Source organism: Chlorocebus sabaeus, chromosome 6 (genome assembly GCF_047675955.1).
Source record: "Chlorocebus sabaeus isolate Y175 chromosome 6, mChlSab1.0.hap1, whole genome shotgun sequence".
NCBI lineage: Eukaryota > Metazoa > Chordata > Mammalia > Primates > Cercopithecidae > Chlorocebus > Chlorocebus sabaeus.
Genome location: NC_132909.1, coordinates 23589726 through 23613110, shown reverse-complemented (window position 1 = coordinate 23613110; position 23385 = coordinate 23589726). Strand labels below are relative to the sequence as shown.

Genomic DNA, 23385 nt, shown 5'->3' with positions numbered 1-23385 from the left:
GCGCGCAGCTCAAGTAAAGGAGGAAAAAAAAAAGGGGGAAAAATAGAAAGCGGCGGCGGCTGCAGCAGCGATCCGCCGCCGGACTGGGCCAGGCCGGGCGGCGGCCGCGCGAGCCGGCGATCCAGGGCACCGGCGGCGGCCAGCCAGGGCGGGCCGTGTTCAAAAAAAAAAGTCGCGGCGGCGGCGGCTGCTCAGGGAAGGAGGCCCGAGGGCCGCGTGCAGCGGGCGGGCGGGCGGGCGGGCTGGGGGCGGCCGCGCGGCGTCCCGGAGCCTCGGGCCGCCCGGAGCCGGCGGGCGGGTGGAGGCGGAGGCGGCGGCGGCTGCAGCGGCTGCAGGAGCGGCGGCGGCTGCGGCGGCGGCGGCGGCATCTCCTCCTCACATGACCCCACTGTTTGTCCCCGTGATCAGCGCGAGCGGCTCCCGTATCTCCTCCGTCCCCTCCTGCCGCGCGGCGTGAGCGCCGGGCTCCGGGCCCCCCCGGCCGCCCGCCCCCTCCCCTCCCTCCCTCCCCTCCCCTCCCCTCCCCCCCGGGCCCCGCGCCCCCCCCGCCCCCGCCCCCCCCATGGACATGCTGGACCCGGGTCTGGATCCCGCTGCCTCGGCTACCGCTGCTGCCGCCGCCAGGTAAGATCCCCGGCCTGGCCGTGCCCCCGCGCCCCGGCCCCGGCCCCGCGGCCTGCAGGCCGGGGCCGCCATGATCCCGAGCGGCCGCGGGCCCGGCTCAAAATGGAGGCCGCCGAGGCGGGGGGGACCCGGCGTCTCCCGCCCCCGGACCCCGGCCCCGGCAGCGCCCCCGGCCTCAGGCGCAGCCGGGAGGGACGGGGGCCCTGCAGCTGGGCGCGGGGGCGGGGGCGCGAGCCGCGCTGATCCCGCTCTCCTGTGCCCCCGGCAGCCACGACAAGGGACCCGAGGCGGAGGAGGGCGTCGAGCTGCAGGAAGGTGAGTGTTTGCGGGGCCGGCCGCGCCCGGGGAGGGCTGGGGGCGCCCGGCGCGGCCGTGATCGTGCCCCGACCCTCCTCGGCCCCAGGCGGGGACGGCCCAGGAGCGGAGGAGCAGACAGCGGTGGCCATCACCAGCGTCCAGCAGGCGGCGTTCGGCGACCACAACATCCAGTACCAGTTCCGCACAGAGACAAATGGAGGACAGGTGAGCGGCGGGCCGCGAGGGCGGGCGAGCGAGCGAGCGAGCGGGCGGGCGGGCGCGCCGGGAAGGCTCGGACCTGGCCCCAGCGCCGGCCTCGCCGCTCTGCCGCCCCCTGCAGGTGACATACCGCGTAGTCCAGGTGACTGATGGTCAGCTGGACGGCCAGGGCGACACGACTGGCGCCGTCAGCGTCGTGTCCACCGCTGCCTTCGCGGGGGGGCAGCAGGCTGTGACCCAGGTGGGTGTGGACGGGGCAGCCCAGCGCCCAGGCCCCGCCGCTGCCTCTGTGCCCCCAGGTCCTGCAGCGCCCTTCCCGCTGGTAGGTGCCCTGCCACCCCTGGACGGGGGGTGGAGAGGGGACACTGGCTCTGCTCTTGGGGATCCCCGGGGGTGGGGCAGGTGTCACCCAGGAGATGCTGCCTTCAAGCCTCAGGCTGCATGGGGTCAGATCCCTCTTGTGCACCTTGAAACCTGGGGACGGTGCTCTTGGAATTTTTTTTTTTCTGCAAAATGGGAATGATGTGTCTAAGAGGAAAGTTTCTTAGAGTTCAAAACGGATTGGCTCAGCAAGTGATCGCTGACCTCCTGCCATGTTCTAGGGCTGTCTGAGACACAGGACAGAATGCTACTCGCAGAAGGAGTCCCCACTCCTGTTAATTGCGGAGAATGCAGTAAACCCCGAGCACAGCAATGAGGGGACCGGATAGAGGAACAGAGAAAGCTAAGGGTAGTCTCTGTCCTCCTACTCCCCAGGCTGTGATCCAAAATCCCTTCAGCAATGGTGGCAGCCCTGCGGCCGAGGCTGTCAGCGGGGAGGCACGATTTGCCTATTTCCCAGCGTCCAGTGTGGGAGATACTACGGCTGTGTCCGTACAGACCACAGACCAGAGCTTGCAGGCTGGAGGTGAGGAGAGGAAGAAGCCAGGTTGGCAGGTCGGGGAGGCAACGGGCCCAGCAGGGAGGGAAGCCCCTGCAACCAGTTCTGACTTCACCCTGTCTTGCCACTAACCCCCACTATCCCTGCAGGCCAGTTCTATGTCATGATGACGCCCCAGGATGTGCTTCAGACAGGAACACAGAGGACGATCGCCCCCCGGACACACCCCTACTCTCCGTATGTGCAGGGGACACCAGGAGGGCCTGGCATTGGAACTGAAGGGAGGGGTTTCTGGAGTAGAAGCTGGGCAGTTAGCATGAAGCGGGCACATGGTGTAATTTTTTTTTTCTTTGCCTGTTTCTACTTCTTTAGTGCACATAAAGTATCATCTCGTTTCTGCACACGGATTTACCTGAAAAAGATAATTTTTAAGTCTAATACTTAATAAATGCTTGGGCAAACAAATCTGTGATAATACATGCCCCTTTTTTTCCCTCCTTTTCTAGAAAAATTGATGGAACCAGAACACCCCGAGATGAGAGGAGAAGAGCCCAGCACAATGAAGGTGAGGACAAGGTGTGGCTCCGGGTCCCCCCCCGACCACCGCCCTCACAGGCTCAGCCAGCCCCGGGGTGTGGAGTGACAGAGAGGGAAGCCACTCCTGGCAGGCCACAAGTGCTCCAGAGGGCTTTGCTAGACGCTGTAAAGGTAGACAGTGAGCAACGAGGGGAGAGTACAGTGTCAGAAATAGAGGGACAGGGGGTGTGAACTGGAACTGGCCATGTGTTGACCCGGCTGGTGATCTTGAATTCATGGCCCACATCTAAGATGGTGGATTTCACATTCCCACACGGATTGCCTGCCCCACTTGAAAATTGGGGCTGACCGGGCTCACCTGAGCTGACCTTTCCACGTGGCAGCTGTCATGCTCACATCCCTCATTCCCATGCCTGCCTGGCCTCCAGAAGTAGGTCTGTTCCCCCAGGGAGCCCATCTGAGGCAGAAACTGCATGAAGCTCTGCCTCTGGCTGCCTAAGGCCGGAGCATCCTGCCCTTTCCAGAAACACCAAGTCTCACCTCAGGTCATTTGGCCTTCGACACTGTCCCCTCGCCCCCGCCCCACCTGTCAGTAGCCACTGTAGTGGGCACAGCAGCGTGCAAGTGCCAGGGGAGTGCTTATACCCAAACAACCATCATTCAACAAATATTTACTGCCCATGGGTTCTGGGCCGAGCGGCACAAGCCCTGTGCCAGGTCTGGAGTCTGGCCTGGAGCGTTGGGGAGGCTCGAAGGCCGGCGGGCTCATGTCTCACGGGTCTTGTGGGACATTGATGGGGAGTGGGCTGGGGTGAGGCTTCCCCAGGGAGAGGGGAGTTTGGGTCAGGTTACTTTGTGGGGTGCTGGTTTGGTTGTGGGAGAAGTTCCATCTGGAATGCCTCAGGAGGGAAGATCGGGAAGATCAGGAAGGCCTTAAATGCCTGAGTGAGGCGCTGAATCTCAGTCCTAACGGTGGCAATGGGGCTGGGGTCTGTGGCCCAGGTAGTTGTGTTCTGAGCAGTTCCTCTCTGAGTTCAGGCATTCATTCAGCGTGTGCATACTACGGCCAGCCCCCGTTTTGCGTCTTCAGATATGGCAATGCAGCAGGTAATAGGCCAGACAAGGTCTCAGCTCTCTGTGCGTGTTCTGGTGGGAGAGATGGGAGTCATACACAGCCAAAGCAGGCATCAGGCAGCACAGGCAGTCACAGGCAGGAGAGGAAAGCCGGGGAAGGAGGTGTCGGGTGATGGCGGCATGGCACTGTGCTCTGAAGGGCTCTTCGAGAGGTGACATTGAAGCAGAGTCCTGAAGGGACCTGAGGGAAGGGGCCTGTTGAGAACTCAGGAGAGTGCTGGGCAGAGGGAAGAGCTAGGACACAGGCCAGGCCCTGAACCGGGACTGCCGTGGTGTGTCTGCAGAAGAGCAGAATTCAGGAAAGGAAAGAGGAAGTCGGCGCAGTGGAAGGGGCTGCCCAGGCCAGACGGTGGAGGACCTTGGAAGAAGTCCCCAGTGTGGCTGTCTGGACTCCTGTGGTTTTCTTCCAGGGTGATGAGAAGCCAGCGGAGGGGTTTGTGCGTGGAGGCTGCTGGCAAAGGTGGTGGGAAGAGGCTGGGAGATAGGACACCACTCGGGTGTCAGGCCTGAGACAGGGCAGGGGTTGAGGGGAATGGGGGGAGGACTCCATGGCTGGAGAGTCAGGATTTCGTGCTGAACTCCCCTCCATGCTTGGAAGGGAAGGGGTGCATCTGAGCTTGGTTTTGGGATGCATTGAGTTTGAGGGGCCCCCAGAGCAGCCCCCGCGCTACCACTTACCTATGGTGGGGCATCAAGGTGGTTCTTAATCTCCGTGCCTGTCTCCCCTCTGTGAAATGCTGGAAGCACGGCTGCCTCCGACACCTGGTGGGGATGCAGTGAGTCGAGGTGGCCACACAGGCTGAGGAGAGGACTCGGGGACCCTCCCACCCCACTCTCACCCCTGCCTCTCCCTCGGTTAATGTGACTCCAGGCAGTCTTGAGACTTTCTCTCCTTGTGAAGCAGTCTTCGTCACCTGCCCACTTCTCCAGCCCCGTCCTGTCTGCTTTCCCAACTTGCAGAGCATCTGCCCCATCTGCTCATCCTCCCAGTACCCTCGGCCGTCTGGCTCATGGCTCTACCAAAACAGCTCCACTCAGGTCACCCATGGTGACCCCATTGCCACATCAACTGGCCTCCTTTGCTGTCTGGGCTCCAAGCATCTGACGCTGCCTGCTTCCCTCTGTTCCTTTCTGGAATCTTCCTTTCCTCCACCCTCTCTGATTCTGCTGTGATCTTTGCCTCTCCTGCCCCACTGTTAACAATGAAATTTCCAGGACTCTCCTCGTTCCAAGTGAGTAGGTGGGGGTGCTGGGGAATCTGTGTTTTCCATCAGCTCTTCAGGTGATTTGTCATAGTGGACAAGTTGAGAAACTGCTTTAGCTGCGAGTGTTTCTTTTGTTTTTGAGAAGGGGGTCTCACTCTGTCACCAAGGCTGGAGTACAGTGGCACAATCACAGCTCACTGCAGCCTTGACCTCCCAGGCTCAAGCAATCCTCCCACCTCAGGCTTCTGAGTGGCTGGGACCACAGGCAGGTGCCATCACATGGGGTCATTTTTTTTTATCTGTAGAGTCGAGGTCTTGCTATGCTGCCCAGGCTCGTCTTGAACTTCTGGCCTCAGGCAGTCCTCCAGCCTTGGCTACAGGCCTGAGCTGCCACGCCCAGTCTTGCTGGTATTTCATAAGGTCCAGCCCCTCTTCCGTCGGCCTCAGGTGTATGATGTGTGAGGCCCAGCGACAGGCTTGGAAGCTCTTGGTCAGTATCCCCCAAACTCTGTTCCCACTTGTAGGTGTTCCTCTTTCTTCTTGGTTCCAGAAGAGTGTGTGACTCACAAAAAGTTGAGGACTGTTCCTTGATGTCCTCCCAGGCTTTGCCCACCACCTGGCTCCTGGTAATGCAAGGAACTGTGTTTCCATCCCATTCCATTCCTCTCACTGCAACTCCAGCCCCACATTCTGAACTACCTGTTCAAGATTTCCATCTTCGGACATCCCTGTAATGCCTCCAACTCAACTCGCCCAAAACAGAATGTGCCATCTCCCCTCTCCAAAGGCTCTCATGCAACGTTCCTCTGCAGAGCAGCAAAAGCTAACCCTGTCACAGGTGCCCAAGCCAGAAACTTAAGACCAGAGCTGCTTTCAGCCCTGCCCTCTTCTTCCCTTATGGCCACAAACCCCAAGTTTCTGTTTTATGGTGAATTTCAGATCCGCTTCTCTCACTTCTTTTTCCCTCCTTCCCACCACTTCTTGGTACCGCAGGAGATCATCCCAGAGTCACAAACTCAAATGCCTGCAGGGGCCTGAGGGAGGGAGGTGTACTTGGCATGTTAGGAAGGGGTGTGTGGCTGGGTGTGGTGGCTTACACCTGGAATCCCAGCACTTTTGGGATTACATTTTGGCCAAGACAGGCGGATCACTTGAACCCAGGAGTTTGAGACCAACCTAGGCAATGTGGCAGAACCCTTTCTCTACCAAAAAAAATTAAAAAATTAGCCAGGCCTGGTGGTACATGCCTGTAACAATCCCAGCTACTTGGGAACCTGTGGTGGGAGGGTGACTTGAGCCCAGGAGATGGAGGTTGCAGTGAGCTGATTTTACACTCCAGCCTGAGCAACAGACCCAGACCCTGTCTCAGAAAAAAATAGGAAAGGGTGTGGGGGGCCCCCAATGATCTGGGGCACATGTGTCCTGCCTGAAGGGTGGCCCTTGCCCAGTACCTTCCCCTTGCTGCTCTGTCAGAATCTAGGGCCACTGTTGTCAGAAACTCTGAGAAGCCAGAAATCGAGACTTCTATGTGAAATCTGATTTTTAGGTGCCAGATTGGATTGCTGCTTCTGTTTCATTGATTTCTGCTCTTAATGTTACTAATTCATGCTTCTGCTTACTTTGTTTTTTTGTTTGTTTTTTTGTTTTGAAACGGAATCTCGCTGTGTCACAGGGTGCAATCTCAGCTCATTGCAACCTCCGTTTCCGGGGTTCAAGTGATTCTCCTACCCCAGCCTCCCAAGTAGCTGGGACTACAGGTGCCCGCTGTCACACCCAGCTAGTTTTTGTATTTTTAGTAGAGATGGGGTTTCACCGTGTTGGCCAGGCTGATCTTGAACTCCTGGCCTCAGGTTATCCACCTGCCTGGGCCTCCCAAAGTGCCAGGATTATAGGAGTGAGCCGCTGCACCCGGCCCCTTCTACTCACTTTGGATTCAGTTTGCTAGGTTTTGTGCTTTGGCTCCCCTGGCATGCCCCATCCCTGGCTTTTTAAGGTAATTTTTTTTTTCAATTTTCTACTAAAATCTTTATTTTACAGGATTTATGTTTCACAGCAGGGATTGAGATGATTCTTAAGCTTTGTCTTTGCCTAACCGCGTTTAGAGTTGCCAGTTCACTCCAACATCACTTTAGCTACATCCCACTGGGATGTGTTGTGTTTTTGTTATTCAGTTTCAAGTATTTTCCAATTTTCCTTGTGATTTATTCTTTGACCTTTCTGTTATTTGGAGGCAGATTGCTTAATTTCCAAATATTTGTGGGTTTTCCAGATATCTTTTTGTTACTGATTTTTAATTTCTGTTATGGTCAGAGAACATACTCTGTATGATTTCAGTTCCTTGAAATTTGATGAGACTTACCCGACGGGCCTGAATGTGTCCTAGCTTGGCGGAAGCTTCTGGGGCATTGACGAGGACAGGTGTCTGCTGCCGTCAGGCAGAATGTCCCCCCAGGTCAGTGAGGTCACACTGGTTGAGTGTTCAGGTTTTCTATTCTGATTTTTTTTTTTTTTTTTGGTCTACTTGTTCTACCAATCATTGAGAAGGATGTCCATGTCTCCCACTATGTTTGTGGATTTGTCCATTTCTTCCTTCAGTCCTGGAAGGTTTCGCTTCTGAATTTTATCTTTTTTTTTTTTTTTATTTTTTATTTTTTTTTAGACAGAGTCTCTCTCTGTCACCCAGGCTAGAGTGCAATTGGGTTCAAGCAATTCTCATGCCTCAGCCTCCCAAGTCCCTGGGATTATAGGCGCACACCCCTATGCCTGGCTAATTTTTGCATTTCTAGTAGAGCCAGGGTTTCGCCATGTTGGCCAGGCTAGTTTCGAACTCCTGGCCTCATGTGATCCGCCCTCCCAAAGTGCTGGGATTACAGGCGTGAACCACCCCGCCTAGCCTCTGAATTTTAAGTGTCCTATGGAGTTACTGAGGTGCTTCTGTGGAATGAACGTGGCCTTGGTCCTGTATTTCAAATGTGCCATGATGGTGTTCCGAAGCTACAGGCTGGACAGCATCACCACCTGCTGAAGTCTGGGCCTAGACTCAAGGGCCTGGGCCTCTAGAGGAGGATCTGAAATTCACTATAGAACAGAGCACCGTGGTCCTGATGTGCGAGCAGACCACGCAAGGCCTTGACAACCGATCTTTACAACCTCTTCCCGCCCCTGCACACCCTGAAATGGTTTTCAAGCCAACATTTCTGGGATCTTCCCACCTGCCTGCCTTAGAGCCCTTCTCTCAGGAAGCAGCCCAAATGTTTCCTGGATCTCTGAGGATTCATCCCACCCCCATTCCCGTGCAGAGGCCATGGCTCGGCGCCTGGTGTTCCTGAGGCACTTTGTACCGTCTTCAGTGGTGACACAAATGCTATGGGGTTAGTGCCACCTGCCCACAGTGGTGCTGCGAGTGCCAACGGGGCACAGTGGGGCCGCTTTCACCCTGGACCCCGGCCTGGCGGAGGGCCTGGCATACAGTAGGGCAGAGAGTAGGTGTGTAAGAAGTAAACGCGCACTGGAGAGGATGTAGCTGCAGCCAGTGCCCAGCCCTTGAGAGGGCTGAGGGAAGGCAGAGGCCGAAACAAGGCCGTCTGCCGAGTTCCTCCACGGACCCCTGGGCGAGGAGTGCTCTGCTGGGGACTGCGCCAGCGGTGTCTCCGGGCTTGGACTGTCAACTCCGCTGCTGCTTTTGGCCAGAGTTCCCAAAGGCAGGTGTGGCTGGCTTTGGTGGGAGGGTTCGGCGCACCGTGATAGTAATAGGGGAGCAAGTACTCGCTGAGCCCAGTGCAGGGCCTGGACCGTGCTCCATAGCGAGCTCTGATCTTCGGGTATTGGTTTTGGAGGAAAGAGGGAGCTCAAGGGTGGAAGAGAGGCCAGGGAAGAGTGGTCACGGTGGGAGGAGGAGAGTCCATGTCATTCAGGGGGGTTTGTCACTCGGGCTTGAGTGGGAGGCACAGGAGGCAGGGAGAGGCCAGTCAGCGGCACACGGCCACAGCCCAGAGGGGTTTGCCGATGGGTGGGTTCAGTCTTCTCGAGGGAACGGCGGGGCCGGGGAGCAACTGATCTCCGGGTGTGAGGGTAATGGGCAGGCTGTGGCCCACCCCTCCTTCTCAGGCTCACTGGACCCCAGCCTGGTATCCCATCACCATTATCCAAGGCTTTGAAAAGACCCCCGGCCTTCCTGCCGCATCCGCCCTGGCTATAGGCTTCATTCCCCTCCGCAAATGCCACAGACAGCATGGGCCACCCTGGCAGGGGGCTGGGGTTCCGTGGGGTGGGAATTGGGGGTAGCTGAGCGTTCTTTCCTGTCCCCACGGTGCCTGGTGCTGGGGCTTGGCAGGCGGTGAAGGGTTGGGACAGCCTGGCTTTAGCAGGCCCTGGGTCAGGGGTCTCAGGCTCCGTGGCACACAGACCCCAGGCAGGTATCAGGCTGGCATGTGGCCAGAGACAGGCTTGTGCTCTGTCTGGGGACAGCTGCTACCCGGCCGACACCGTTGGCGTGAGATTGTGGAGTTTTATGGAGTAAAATCACAAATCTGGGTTTTTTTAAGTAAAATCTTCTATAAGTTGCCATCTCTGGCCTTCAGCATAGGGTTTGTGTCTTTCCTGGCCTTGTGGGCCAGGCCTGGGAGCTGCAGATACCAGTTGGGATCTGCCATTACCCTGTGGAAGGATTTTAAGCAGGGGTGAAACATGGTCAGACTTGGAATTAGAGATGAGTTAAAAAACAACATCATGGTGCCCAGAGTCTCTGGGGACACTGGAGAATTCAGTGCAGGGGCCGTGGGAGCCAGAGAGGGGCACTAGTCCTGTGAAGAGCGGCTCTGCCCATCCCTGCCTCCCAGTACGTGCCCACTGTGACCAGAGCTCCATTTCTCAAAAGAAGCCAGTGACGCCAATTACCATGAGAAATTTCCTTATTCTTAACTGTCGATTCAAATTTGTGCAAGTATGGTCGGGCAGGCCCGTAAAACGAACTCAAAGTGCTTGACCTTTGACGCCCATCCTAAAAGCGTATGTGGCACTGGAGGGCCCAGGTTTCTTTGTTCCTCTTGAGAAGCTGGGGTGGGGGCCGGCTGGGCTCAGGGTGCAGCCCCTCACTTCCCAGGGCCGTGGTCTCAGTGGGGCCTGTGCTGTGCCTGGGTGTCCTTGGGCTGAGCCTCTGTCCTGTGAGGACGGCTGCTCGGGCACGAGCCCTGTCAGCGAAGCCGTGGCTGTGGCTCTGTTTCCCGCAGTGGAGCGGAGGCGAAGGGACAAGATCAACAACTGGATCGTCCAGCTTTCGAAAATCATTCCAGACTGTAATGCAGACAACAGCAAGACGGGAGCGGTGAGCATCCCGGACCCTGAGTGGCTGCGGTGGGCCTGGCCCCCAACCCTTGCATGCAGAAAGTCCAACTGCCATGGGGCTCGGGAGTCTTCCCCGGGGTGGAGGCCAGTGGGTGGTGCCCGCCCTAAGGCTCCTGGTCCCCTCGCCCCCCAGAGTAAAGGAGGGATCCTGTCCAAGGCCTGCGATTACATCCGGGAGTTGCGCCAGACCAACCAGCGCATGCAAGAGACTTTCAAAGAGGCCGAGCGGCTGCAGATGGACAACGAGCTCCTGAGGCAGCAGGTGGGTGCGGGGCCTGGAGCGGGTCAGGGCCCAGGAGCCCCAGATGCAAGGCGCTGGCCCTCAGCTCCCTTGTCCTCCGTCGTGTCCGCCAGATCGAGGAGCTGAAGAATGAGAACGCCCTGCTTCGAGCCCAGCTGCAGCAGCACAACCTGGAGATGGTGGGCGAGAGCACCCGGCAGTGACGCCCGCCGCCACCGCGCAGCTGCCGCCGCCCACGCCGGCCTCTGCTGCCCCCTTCCCCAGCCCTTAGCACAGAGAGGGACACACGCCCCTCCCCCAGCTGCGTTTTTTTATAGTAGATTTTTAACAAAAAACGGGGAGAAATAATGGATTTCTGTGGATACAGTGCCCACCGCCCTCCTCCACTTGGAAACGGTATCCTCCCTCCCCATCCGTCTGTCTGTCGCCCTTCTCCCGGCCCTCACTAAGCCCCGGCACTTCTAGTGGTCTCACCTGGAGGGAAGAGGGAGGGGGACAGAGGCCCTTCCGCGTCCCGCTGCCTCCTGCTCTCTGGAGGTACTGAGACAGGGTGCTGATGGGAAGGAGGGGAGCCTTTGGGGGGCCACCCGGGGCCTGGACCTATGCAGGGAGGCCAGGTCCCACCCCACCTCTTGTTTCTGGGTCCTTGCTCCCCTTTGGGTGTGTGTGTGTGTGTTTTAATTTTCTTTATGGAAAAATTGACAAAAAAAAATAGAGAGAGAGAGGTATTTAACTGCAATAAACTGGCCCCATGTGGCCCCCGCCTTGTCTGCTTGTGTGTCTGTCCATCTCGGGAATGGGGAGGGGCCTGGGGTCTACAGAGCTCCACGCAGCATGGTTCCACCGTTGTGCACATGGCTGTGTGCAGTCCCTGCCAGCTGCACCACCTGGTACCCAGTGGTTGGTTGGATGGATGAAGGAATTAAGGAATGAATGTCCCCTTTGAGGCCCTAGGCATGCATGAGGGTGTGGGGAGCCGGGGTCAAGGACATGTCCCATGTTGGAGGAGAGGCGGGGGTCTCCGTGTCAGCAGTTCTGAAAACACAACCAGCCCCTGGCCCTGCTCTGCTGGGCTGAAGCCCTCCCCTCTGCACCAGCCAATAGTGGGGCCTGGCCTTGAGCCCCTCACCCCCAGGAAGGGCAGATGGCCAGGGCGCCAAGCTTGGCCCGTCAGCCTGTCGCCTTGCACCGAGGCTCTGGCGCCTGTGCTGTGACCCCTGCCCCTGCTGATGATGAAACCTGTCCTGAGCTGAGATGCAGTGATGCCTGGTAGGGCTGGGGGCTGCTGCCGAGTCCCCGGGTGAGCACGCCCCTATTCACTGGACCCTGCCTCATTCTGCAGCCCCCTTCAACTCCATCCACTCCCAGGAGCTGGGCCTGCCACTCTGCTCACCTTATGAAGCTCCATGCTCTGCTTTTCCTCCCAAATGTCCTCCCCACCCCGCAATCGTCTCTTCCCTCAAGAGTCCTGTCTCCTTTTCCTAGCTATTCCCATCTGAGGCCATCTTTATTCGTTTAGTTTTTAGAGACAGGGTCTCACTCTGTCACCCAGGCTACAGCACAGTGGCGCATGATCACGGCTCACTGGAGCCTTGACCAACTACAGGTGCATAGCACCACAGCCAGGTTTTTGTACTGATGAGGTCTCGCTTTGTTCCCCAAGCTGTGACAAGAGGAGCCTCCCACGTGGTGTGGATGAGGAGGCAGATGGCAGGGCCTGTCCATTTCTGTGCCTGAGTGGGCCTTGGCAGCGGTTCAGCAGTCAGGAAGAAGTGTTCACTCCTCGACAGCAACATCCCCAGGCTCTGGTGACTGGGCTGACACTGGATGGCCCTGGAATGAAAGGCAAAGTGGCAAAATGTCCAAGGGCCCATCTGGAACCAAGGTTTGTGGATCCCCTGGGCCGTGTGCACCCTGAGCTGGGCCTGGTAGTGGAAAGGAATGAAGGCACTGCAGTCAGGCCGCCTGGGTTCATCCCCCAGCTAGTGGTGTCCTAAGGAACTGGCTCCCCAAAAATGTCCCTGGCTTGTAGGGTTTGCCCATTTCCTGGTGCCAACACTCCCACCACTGCTGATTTCAGGGTACCGGCATGATGCCAGTGAATGAGAGTTTCAAGATGTGCATGGTCTGCTCTGTTGAGCCAGTTCTAGCATGCCACTGTACCCTGCTGTGTTTTAGGGGAGATGGGGAAGCCTGGTGGGTAAGAGCAGAGGCCCTGGGTTCAGGCCGTCCAGGTCAGAATCCCAGCTCTACCTCTGCCTGGGCAAGCTTGGGCCATGCCCTGATCTCTGCCTTCAGTGCCTTTTCTGTAAAGTGAAGGAAATGAGTGTCCGATGTGGAGGAGGCTCCTGAAAGGGAGTGGGGTCTGGGGAGCCCAAGCCCCTGGGGTTGGGTGACTGAGAAGGCAGCCCCTGAACACAAAGCAGAGCTGAAGGTGGGGCAGCAAGTGCTGCTGGGAGAACAGGCGGCACAGGCTAAGTTGGTGCAGAAGTGAGTCAACACGTGTGCCATCGTATAAAACGTACTCATCAGACAGCAGATGTCAGCTATTCCTATTACTGCTATTTTATGTTTTATAGACAGGGTCTCGCTCTGTCACCCAGGCTGGAATGCAGTCACACGATCATAGCTCACTGCAGCCTCAACCTCCTAGGCTTAAGCGATCCTCCTGCCTCAGCCTCCCAAGCAGCTGGGACTACAGATGTGTGCCACCACACCTGGCTAAATTTGTTAAAAAAAATTTTTTTTTTGTAGAGATGGTGTCTCCCTACGTTTCCCAGGCTAGTCTTGAACTTCTGGGCTCAAGCGATCCTCCTGCCTCAGCCTCCCATAGTGCTGGGATTACAGGCATGAGCCACCGCACTGGGCCATATTACTGCTGTCATTTATGGCCAAAAGTTTGCTCAAACATTTTCCAGTTACCAGAGACACGTCTCAAGGGTCTGACGCTGTGAAAACACCACGTGTGGATCAGGGGCACACGCTGATGCTCGCCATGCTCAGGGCTATCCACTGTTCCCTGCCAGAACCTATGCATGTGTGGTGAGAGCTTAAAGCAATGGATGCTTCCCCCAATATGCCGGACACTCCTGAGGAGCCTGGCAGCTGCTGGCCATGCCCTGTGTGCATGCAGGCGGTAGGGAAGTGGGTGAAGGAGAGCGGAACCTTGATTCAGATCATCAGACTGCTTAACCGCTGAAGCAAAAGGGGTAACTTTTTCTCAATCAGCAGAATGACATCATGATGGGGAAAGGGCTCCCCAGATGGCTGGCGAGCAGTGTGTGTCTGTGACCCCGTCTGCCCCACCCCCTGAACACACCTCTGCCGGCTGAGGGTGACACAACCCTGTTCCCTGTCGCTCTGTTCCCGCTTATCTCTCCCGCCTTTTCGGCGCCACCACCTTCTTGGAAATGAGTCAGAGCAAAGGGGAGGGGGCCCAGACCACTGCCTCCCCTGGCAGGCCCCATAAAAGCGACTGTCACTGGGTCCCAGACACCAGAGCAAGCTCAAGACCTAGCAGTGGGACAGCCAGACAGACGGCACGATGGCACTGAGCTCCCAGATCTGGGCCACTTGCCTCCTCCTCCTTCTCCTCCTCGCCAGCCTGACCAGTGGCTCCGTTTTCCCACAACAGGTGAGAGCCCAGTGGCCTGGCTCCTTAGAAGGGCAGCAGGGATGGGAGAGCCAGGCCCCAGCCTAGGGCACTAGAGACACCCAAGCACTGAGCAGAGCTCAGGACAGCTCAGGGGGACTGGCAGCTGAACAGGAACCAGGCCAGGCATGGTGGCTCATGCCCAGACCACTTGAGGTCAGTTTGAGACCAGCCTGGCCAGCATGGTAAAACCCCATCTCTACTAAAAATACAAAAGTTAGCCAGGCGTGGTGGCAGGTGCTTGTAATCCCAGCTACTCGGGAGACTGAGACAGGAGAATCACTTGAACTTGCGAGGTGGAGGTTGCAAAGTGAGCTGAGATTGCACCACTGCACTCCAGCCTGGCAACAGAGCAAGACTCCATCTCCAAAAAAGAACAGAAATCGATGAAGCACCAAGTGACAGGGATTGGAAGGTCCTAATTTTGTGGGTACTTACGAAGCCCTTACGCTGTGTGGAGTCTTATTCTAGACAGTGAGGACAAGGCCATGAACAAGGTAGATGAGAGAGGAGACCTCTTATCCTGGTCAGGGAATTCGTTAAAGACTGATGAAAACATTAACAAATAATTGTGTCTAGTATATGCTATTCGTGAATCACATAACAGACGGTGGTAGAGTGACCGTGATCCATTCGCCACACAGTAAATCACTTTTTTGGTTTGTTTTTTAGAGACAGGGTCGTCCTCTGTTGCTGAGGCTGGAATGCAGTGATGCAGTCATAGCTCCCTGCAGCCTCGACCTCCTGTGCTCAAGCAATCCTCCCACCTCAGCTTCCCAAATAGCTGGGACAGCAGGCACATGCCACGGGTGGCGGGCCCACGGCACGGTCAAGGGGCTGGCAGTCAAGCAAGTGTTTCAGGAGAAAGTGACAGTTGGCCTTCGTCTTGGAGGGTGAGAGATGGAGGCAGCAGAGACCCGAGGAGAGGACGAACCGGCATAGCCCATGGTCAGGCTGAGCAAGAGGAGACAGTGGGACTTGGGGATAAGGCCAAGGGGTGGGCAGAGTCCCAAAGTCTTGTGGGCAACTGTACAGACGCTGATTTTTCCTTGGAGTAAAGAGGAAGCCCCCATAGGATTTGTTTTGTTTTGTTTTGTTTTGTTTTTGTCTGAAACGGGGTCTTGCTATGTCTTTCAGGCAGGCGTGCAATGGCATCATCTGGGCTCACTGCAACCTCCGCCTACCGGGTTCAAGCAATTCTCCTGCCTCAGCCTCCCAAGTAGCTGGGATTACAGGCACCCGCCACCACGCCTAGCTAATTTTTGTACTTTTAGTAGAGACAGGGTTTCACCATGTTGGCCAGACTAGTCTTGAACTCTTGAACTCAGGTGATCCTCCCATCTCGGCTTCCCAAAGTGCTAGGATCACAGGCGTGAGCCACTGTGCCCAGGCTCCTATAGGTTTTTAAATGGAGAAAACCACAATCTCACTGGCCACATTTTTAAAAAAATTAGTCTGCCAGTCGGGCTCATGCCTGTAATCCCAGAGTTTCGGGAGGCCAAGGTAGGAAGATCACTTGAGCCCAGGAGTTTGAGACCAGCTTACGCAACACAACCAGACCCCATCTCTACACAAAATTAAGAAATTAGCCGGGTGTGGTGGCGTGCACCTGCTGTCCCAGCTACTCGGGAAGCTGAGGCGGGAGCATCGCTTGAGCATAGGAGGTCAAGGCTTCAGGGAGCTATGACTGTGCCACTGCACTTCAGCCTGAGCGACAGAGGGAGACTGTCTAAAAAACAAACAAAAAAAGTGACTCTGCTGTGTGGCAAATGGATTGAGGGGCAAGAATGCAGGGAGATGTGTTAGGAGGCTGGCACTGTCATCCAGGCAAGGGAAGATGATGTCCCAAAGAAGAGTAGGAGCTGTGGAAAGAGGAGGCGGCGAATCTGGGAGGTTTTTTTTTTAGGAAGAGCCGCCCATGGGAAGGTGAGCAGAAGCAAGAAAGCAAGGCCCCTCCTAGGAGTCCAGCTGAGCTCTGGGTTTAAGCCACTCGGAGAGGAGCAGGTTGCTGGGAGCCAGTCTCAGAGGTCCGCTGGGCCCCCTGCCATCCTCAACGCCCCCTTCTGCTTTCACAGACGGGACAACTTGCAGAGCTGCAACCTCAGGACAGAGCTGGAGCCAGGGCCAGCTGGACGGTGAGCACACCAGTGACGCCCTTCCCAGCCCCCTGCTCCCTCTGCATGCCCAGGTCAATTCCCTGCTCACACTCCCTTCCTTCTCACAGCCCATGCTCCAGAGGCGAAGGAGGCGAGACACCCACTTCCCCATCTGCATTTTCTGCTGTGGCTGCTGTCATCGATCAAAGTGTGGGATGTGCTGCAGGACGTAGAATCTTCCTGCCCTGCCCCCATCTCCTCCCTTCCTTATTTATTCCTGCTGCCCCAGAATACAGGTCTTGGAATAAAACGGCTGATTCTTTTGTTTTCCAAACCAGAGTGTCTGTTGTCCTTTCTCTCCGCCAAGGGCCTGTGCTAAGAGCTTGTCCTGACCCTGCCTTGCAAGCGTCAGTGCTTGGTGGGTCATGTGGGGCTGGTGTGTCCTGGAGGTTGCCAGGAAAGTTGGTGAAGAAAATTCGTTTCTGTTCTCCCCCTTCATGTTGCAATAACGGGGATGAAACTTAATGTTTCCTTTCCTTGAGATCTTCCTAAAACAGCCGTAGAAATCAGTGCCTATAAGGCAAGCTTGTCCCACCCATGGGCCACATGCAGCCCAGGATGGCTTTGAATGCACCCAACACAAATTCGTAAACTTTCTTAAGGCATTATGATAATTTTTTGTGACTTTTTTTTGTTTTTCTCATCAGCTATCATTAGTGTTAGTGTGTTTTACATGTGGCCCAAGACAATTCTTCTTCCAGTGTGGCTCAGGGAAGCCAAAACATTGGACACTGCTATAAAGGTTCTCAAAGTAAGATCCGGAGACTCCTTTTGTAGGGCTCCTGAAGGTGGAAACTACTAAGACATTTTTTTTTCTTTTTTTTTTTTTTTTTGGAGGCAGAGTCTCTGTCACCCAGGCTGGAGTGCAGTGGCACGATCTTGGCTCACTGCAACCTCCACCTCCTGGGTTCAAGCGATTCCCCTGCCTCAGCCTCCTGAATAGCTGGGACTACAGGCACGCGCCACCAAACCCAGCTAATTTTTGTATTTTTAGTAGAGATGGGATTTTGCCATGTTGTCCAGGCTGGTCTTGAACTCCTGACCTCAAGCGATCCACCCATCTCAGTCTCCCAAAGTGCTGAGACTACAAGCGTGAGCCACCGTGCCCGGCCTACAAAGATGTTTATTTGCCTTTTTCACCTTGGTTCTCTCATGAGTATACAATGGAGTTTCCAGGAGGCTCCGTGACACCTGATGGCATCATCACCAGATGGCTAATGGATTGTGTGCTGGTGTATCTCATGCTTTTAAATGTCCCAGTTTCTAGCCCAATGTGGTTACATGGTCCCAGCTACTCAGGAGGCTGAGATGGGAGGATTGTTAAAGACTGGGAGTTCCAGAAGAAGACCCAGTGTCAAAAAAGAAAAAAGTGGGGCAACCAAAATGAGAGCAACACAGCTTTTAAGAATGGACGGTGATTCATAGCTGAGGCAGGTGGATCACTTAGAGGTCAGGAGTTCAAGACCAGCCTGGCCAACATGGTGAAACACCGTCTCTACAAAAATTAGCCAGGCATGGTGGCATGTGCCTGTAATCCCAGCTAGTCAGGAGGCTGAGGCAGGAGAATCACTTGAACCCTGGAGATGGAGGTTACAGTGAGCCAAGATAGCACTGCTGCACTCCAGCCTGGGTGACGGAGTGAGACCCTGTCTCAAAAAAAAAAAAAAAAAAAAGAAAGAAAGAAAAAAAAGAATGGGCAGGAACTCAGTGCCTTGTGGAGGTGAACCATATTCCTATATGTTTCACGTGCAAAGTGCACCCTTCCTGAGAGAATACAACTTAAGATGCTCTAGGCCAGGCGTGGTGGCTCAAGCCTGTAATCCCAGCACTTTGGGAGGCTGAGACGGGCGGATCACGAGGTCAGGAGATGGAGACCATCCTGGCTAACACAGTGAAACCCTGTCTCTACTAAAAAAATACAAAAAAAAAAAAAAAAAAAAACTAGCCAGGCGAGGTGGCGGGCACCTGTAGTCCCAGTTACTTGGGAGGCTGAGGCAGGAGAATGCCATAAACCCGGGAGGCAGAGCTTGCAGTGAGCTGAGATCTGGCCACTGAACTCCAGCCTGGGTGACAGAGCAAGACTCCATCTCAACAAAAAAAAAGAAAGAAAAAAAAGGATGCTCTTATGTAACAATCCCCTGTACCTCGCTCATTCACTACACCTGGACGGCCTCTGAAGGCCGTGGCCCTCACACCTTTTGGTCTTAGGACCCCTTTACGTTCTGAGAAATTATTGAGGACTCCAAAAAGCTCTTGTTGAAGTGGGCTATATCTCTAGTTGCCCGATGTATTAGAAACTGAAACTGGGAAAATATTTCTACTATTTATTTGTTTATTTATTTATTTATTTATTTATTTATTTATTTTCAAGACAGGGTCTCACTCTGTCGCCCAGGCTGGAGTGCAGTGGTGCGATCTCGGCTCACTGCAACCGCCACCTCCCAGTTTCAAGCGGTTCTCCTGCCTCGGCCTCCTGAATAGCTGGGACTACAGGCACCCGTCACCTTGCCTGGCTAATTTTCATATTTTGAGTAGAGACAGGGTTTCACCATGTTGGCCAACCTGGTCTTAAACGTTTAACCTCAAGTGATCCACCCGCCTCGGCCACTCAAAGTGTTGTGATTATAGGCGTGAGCCACCGTGCCCAGTCGGCCCACATTTGATAGAAACAGAGATAGGAGCTGTATTTCACTGTCTTCTTAGCTCCTAGGAAGCAACAGCTCTCACTTGATGGTAAAGGGCATTGGTCATCAGCCTCAATGTTGGGTGTGGGCAGAGAGTGGGAAGGCCCAGGCTTGGCGGGAGAGGACTCCAAGACACGGCCGCCACGCCCAAGGCAGGTAAACCTGGCTAGAGCTTCTGATTTTGTCAAAAGAAGGTGGGAATTCCTATTTTTATTTGCGATTTCTTGCTTTTACAGTATTGGCAACTGAGCAAAGGAATTTGTCTTTTTACATTAACATTCTGTGAGCCAAACTAAGCCCAGCTGGGAGCCAGATCAGTCCCAGTGCACCACCAACGTCTGCCTTGCTTTGGAATCCACAGAGGCTTGTCCTCTGGGAGGGGAGGTTTCCTGAATGAAGACTGAGGGGTAGGGAGAGGGGAGTCGTGGTGAGCTTGGCTTATTAGCTATAACATCTTGCATGCATCTTCTTCGTATCCGGAGCTCCACCTCCTCATCTGTATTTTTTATTTTATTTTTTTAGTTTGGTCTTGCTCCATAGCACAGGTTGAAGTGTAGTGGTGTGATTATGGCTTACTGCAGCCTTGACCTCCTGGGCTCAAGCAATCCTCCCACCTCTGCCTCCTGAGTAGCTGGGACCACAGGTGCCTATCACCACACCCCGCTAAAGTTTTGTATTTTGTGTAGAGATGTGGATCTGGCTGTGTTGCCCAGGTGGGTCTCAAACTCATGGCCTCAAATGATCCTCCCACTTCAGCCTCCCAAAATGCTGGGACTACAGGTGTGATCCGCCATGCCTGGCCTCTCCTTACCTTTAAAAGAACAGAAGCCCTGGGCGCAGTGGCTCACGCCTGTAATCCCAGCACTTTGGGAGGCTGAGGCAGGTGGATCACCTGAGGTCAGGAGTTTGAGACCAGCCTGGCCAACATGGTGAAACCCCATCTCTACTGAAAATACAAAAATTAGCCGGGCATGTTGGCGCACACCTAAAAATAATCTCAGTTACTCAGGAGGCTGAGGCAGGAGAATCACTTGAACCCGGGAGGCAGAGGTTGCACTGAGCCAAGATCATGCCACTGCACTCCAGCCTGGGTGACAGAACGAGACTCCATCTCAAAAAAAAAACAAAGAAAAAACCAAAAAAAAACACAAAAAACAAACAAAAAAAACCAGAAGCATCTGTACAGGACTTAGCTTATCTGGCTCTAGAGTTGCTCAACAAAGGGGATGACTGTGAAATTGCTTTGGAAACTGTCCAATGCTTCCTCAATGTAAAGGATTCATATTGACAGGGGATGGTGGAGGCCTCCCTCCTGTAGGTGGGAAACCTGAAATCAGGAATTACACTTAATGACATGGGGTGCTCTTCTCCCCTGAGCAAGCAGTTTTCTGGGATGGTCCTAGAGAGACGGGAGAACATATAAAGCAGAGATACTCAAACTTCAGCGTGCTCAAAATCTCCTGGAGGGCCTGTAAAAATGCAGATGGGGCTGGGTGCAGTGACTCAAGCCTGTAATCCCAGCACTTTAGGAAGCTGAGGCTGGAGGATCACTTGAGGCCAGGAGTTCGAGACCAGCCTGGCCAACACAGTGAAAGCCCATCTCTACTAAAAATACAAAAATTAGCTGGACGTGGTGGTGGTGGTACGCACGTGTAGTCCCAGCTACTCGGGAGACTGAGGCATGAGAACTGCTTGAACCTGGGAGGCAGAGGCTGTGGTGAGCCAAGACCTTGCCACTGTACTCTAGCTTGTGTGATACAATGAGACTCTGTCTCAAAAAACAAACAAATAAATAAATAAATACAAATAAAATGCAGATGAGGCTGGGTGTGGTGGAACACACTTATAATCCTAGTAGTTTACGAGATTGAGACAGGAGGATTACTTGAGGCCAGGAATTCAAGGCTGCAGTGACCTATGATGGCACCACTGTACTCCAGCCCGGGTGACACAGTGACACTGTCTGTAAAATAAATAAACAAAATGCAGATAACTGGGCCTCCAGAATTTCTGATTCCACAGGTGCAAGGTGGGGCCCTTGAACTTGCATTCTGAGCAAGCCGCAGTCCTGCGGAGGACTGGTTGTGAAACTGCCAGCATTGTCTGAGGACAGCAAGGACCCTTGGATGGATCAAGCCTCAGCCCCTGTCTACGAGAGCTTTAAGCTTTAAGTGAGAGCTCCCCACGGCTGAGAGCTTCCTTCTGAATTCCTGTTGCTAGGAATTCCAAAGTCACATTGAAGTCCTAACCCCTAGTAGCTCAGAATGTGACCTTAGTTGGAGGCAGGGTCTTCACAGAGGTAATCAAGTTAAAAGGAGATGGGCGAATCCTGATCCAATAGAACTGATTTCCTTATAAAAACGGGAAATCTGACAGGGTGCGGGGTCTCACGCCTGTAATCCCAGCACTTTGGGAGGCCAACACAGGAGGACCTCTTGAGCTCAGGAATTCAAGACCAGCCTGGGCAATATAGTGAGACCATGTCTCTACCAAAAAAAAAAAAAAAAAAAAAAAAAAGCCAGTAGTCCCAGTTACTGTTTAGAGGCTGAAGCAGGAGAATCGCTTGAATCTGGAGGGTCGAGGTGGCAGTGAGCTATGATTGCACCACTGCACTCCAGCCTCAATGACCAAAGCAAGACTATGTCTCAAAAATAAATAAATAAATAAATAAATGGCAAATCTGGGCAGAGGTGAATACAGGGGAAGAGCATGTGAAGATGAAGATGTCATACAGAGAGAGGCCCAGAACAGATCCTCACACCCTCAGAAGGAACCAACGCTGCCAGCACCTTGATCTTGTTGATCTTGGAATTCAAGCTCAATTCTGGCGGTTTTTAAAAAAATTTATCTATTTATTTATTTATTGAGTTGGAGTCTTGCTCTGTTGCCCAGCCTGGAGTGCAGTGGAGGAGTCTCCGCTCACTGCAAGCTCTGCCTCCCGGGTTCACGCCATTCTCCTGCCTCAGCCTCCCGAGTAGCTGGGACTACAGAAGCCCGCCACCATGCCTGGCTAATTTTTTTGTATTTTCAGTAGACAGGATTTCACCGTGTTAGCCAAGATGGTCTCGATCTCCTGACCTCGTGATCCACCCACCTCGGCCTCCCAAAGCATTGGGATTACAGGTGTGAGCCACCATGCCTGGCCTCAATTCTGGTTTTTAAGCCACCCAGTTTGTGAAACTTTGTTGTAACAGTCCTAGAAAACTTATATACCTGCTTTCTCGTAAGAGATCAGCTGATGCGGCAGCACCGGCCACTGGATCTGCAGGTCGGTTGTCCCCTTAGACAGTGTACCTGCCCGCCAGTCACAGGTCCTCTCACCCAGCCCCTTCCTCTCAAGGGCTCCAGCCGCCTCGCTCCCACAGGGCTCCTGGAGACCCAAGTTGCAGATGTCAGCAACTATTGCGAGTGCTCCTGTGGGACACTGTCCTCTCCCCAGCAACAGCCTTCAGTTCACACCCAGGGAGGAGATGGAGCCTCACACTACACCGGCACACAACTCCAGCTCCAACGAGGTGGGTGTTGATGCTGAAGGCTGGGACATGCAAATACCTCCAGAATCTCCTTGTCACCCCAACCACCACCACCAAAGCCCAAGCACCAGGCCCCTCTCTTCTCCAGGACCCAGGCGTTCAAGCCCCACCCGACTCTCAATGGGCCTTTGTCCCAGACTGGGAAAGGCACGGGCAGAGTCTGACATCATGAAGCCTGGGGTGGGGGTGGGACTCCCCCTCCCCCTCCAACTCCCCCATATCCCCACAACACTTCTCTCCCTGGTCTGAGGGATTTCCCCGCCCCTCATCCCCTGGGTTCTCCCTTGAGAGCGAGGACCCCCCCCCCCCCCCCCACTGCTCTGGCCTGAAAGAGGAGAGGAGATGTCCCAGTGCGGCTGAACAGCTCATGGTGAAATCACTGCTGCACTTTGTCACGCCACCTCCAGCTGTCCCAAGCCCCCACCCACCTGGCAAAAGTCGTGACCAAGGGGTGGAATCTGCACTCAGAAGGTCCTCGCCCAACTTGGTCAGCACAGCCCTCTGTGCACCAAGCACTGCTCCAGGGCACAGAAGAGTGCACATGATAGAGTGGCAGATAGGTTTCTGGTGAGCCCCTGCCTCTGAGAGCTCCTGGGTTAGTGGGAGGCGGAGGCGGGCAGACCTAGAGTGCACACGGGCCAGCCTGCCAAGCTACAGAAGGAAAGGACAGCATTGCAATGGAGGGACCTGGCTAATGGGGGAAGATGGGAAAGCTTCCCGGGGAAGCGGCACCCGGGCTGCTGAGCCTACAGGACGGGTGAATGGCAGCCAGTGACAGAGCGGGGAGTGCTATGGAGCGGGGACTGCTTTCCAGGAAGAATGAGCAGCAGGTGCCCAGGCCCTGAGTCTGAAGGTACCCCAGAGCTCTGGGGAACACATT

At 54.9% G+C, this 23385-nt stretch overlaps 2 protein-coding genes across 3 annotated transcripts; both read left to right on the top strand.

Annotated features, from left to right (window-relative positions):
• The first annotated feature begins 422 nt into the window (after window positions 1-422).
• USF2 (upstream transcription factor 2, c-fos interacting) lies at window positions 423-11250 on the top strand. 2 transcript variants are annotated; one of them, XM_037991532.2, is made up of 10 exons: window positions 423-624; window positions 893-939; window positions 1028-1146; window positions 1262-1462; window positions 1897-2047; window positions 2170-2257; window positions 2527-2585; window positions 10125-10219; window positions 10373-10501; window positions 10594-11250. In XM_037991532.2, the coding sequence occupies exons 1-10, from the start codon at window positions 563-565 to the stop codon at window positions 10681-10683; spliced, it is 1041 nt and encodes a 346-aa protein (XP_037847460.1). In that variant the 5' UTR covers window positions 423-562; the 3' UTR covers window positions 10684-11250. The 2 variants fall into 2 exon arrangements, with proteins under 2 accessions (XP_037847460.1, XP_037847459.1); XM_037991531.2 differs by having other exon boundaries at window positions 524-624; window positions 10373-11250.
• A 2070-nt stretch (window positions 11251-13320) lies between these two features.
• Window positions 13321-16632, top strand: HAMP (hepcidin antimicrobial peptide). Its single transcript, XM_007996338.3, has 3 exons — window positions 13321-14114; window positions 16208-16267; window positions 16357-16632. Exons 1-3 carry the CDS (start codon window positions 14025-14027, stop codon window positions 16459-16461), a joined length of 255 nt encoding a protein of 84 aa, XP_007994529.1. The 5' UTR covers window positions 13321-14024; the 3' UTR covers window positions 16462-16632.
• Window positions 16633-23385: the final 6753 nt, after the last annotated feature.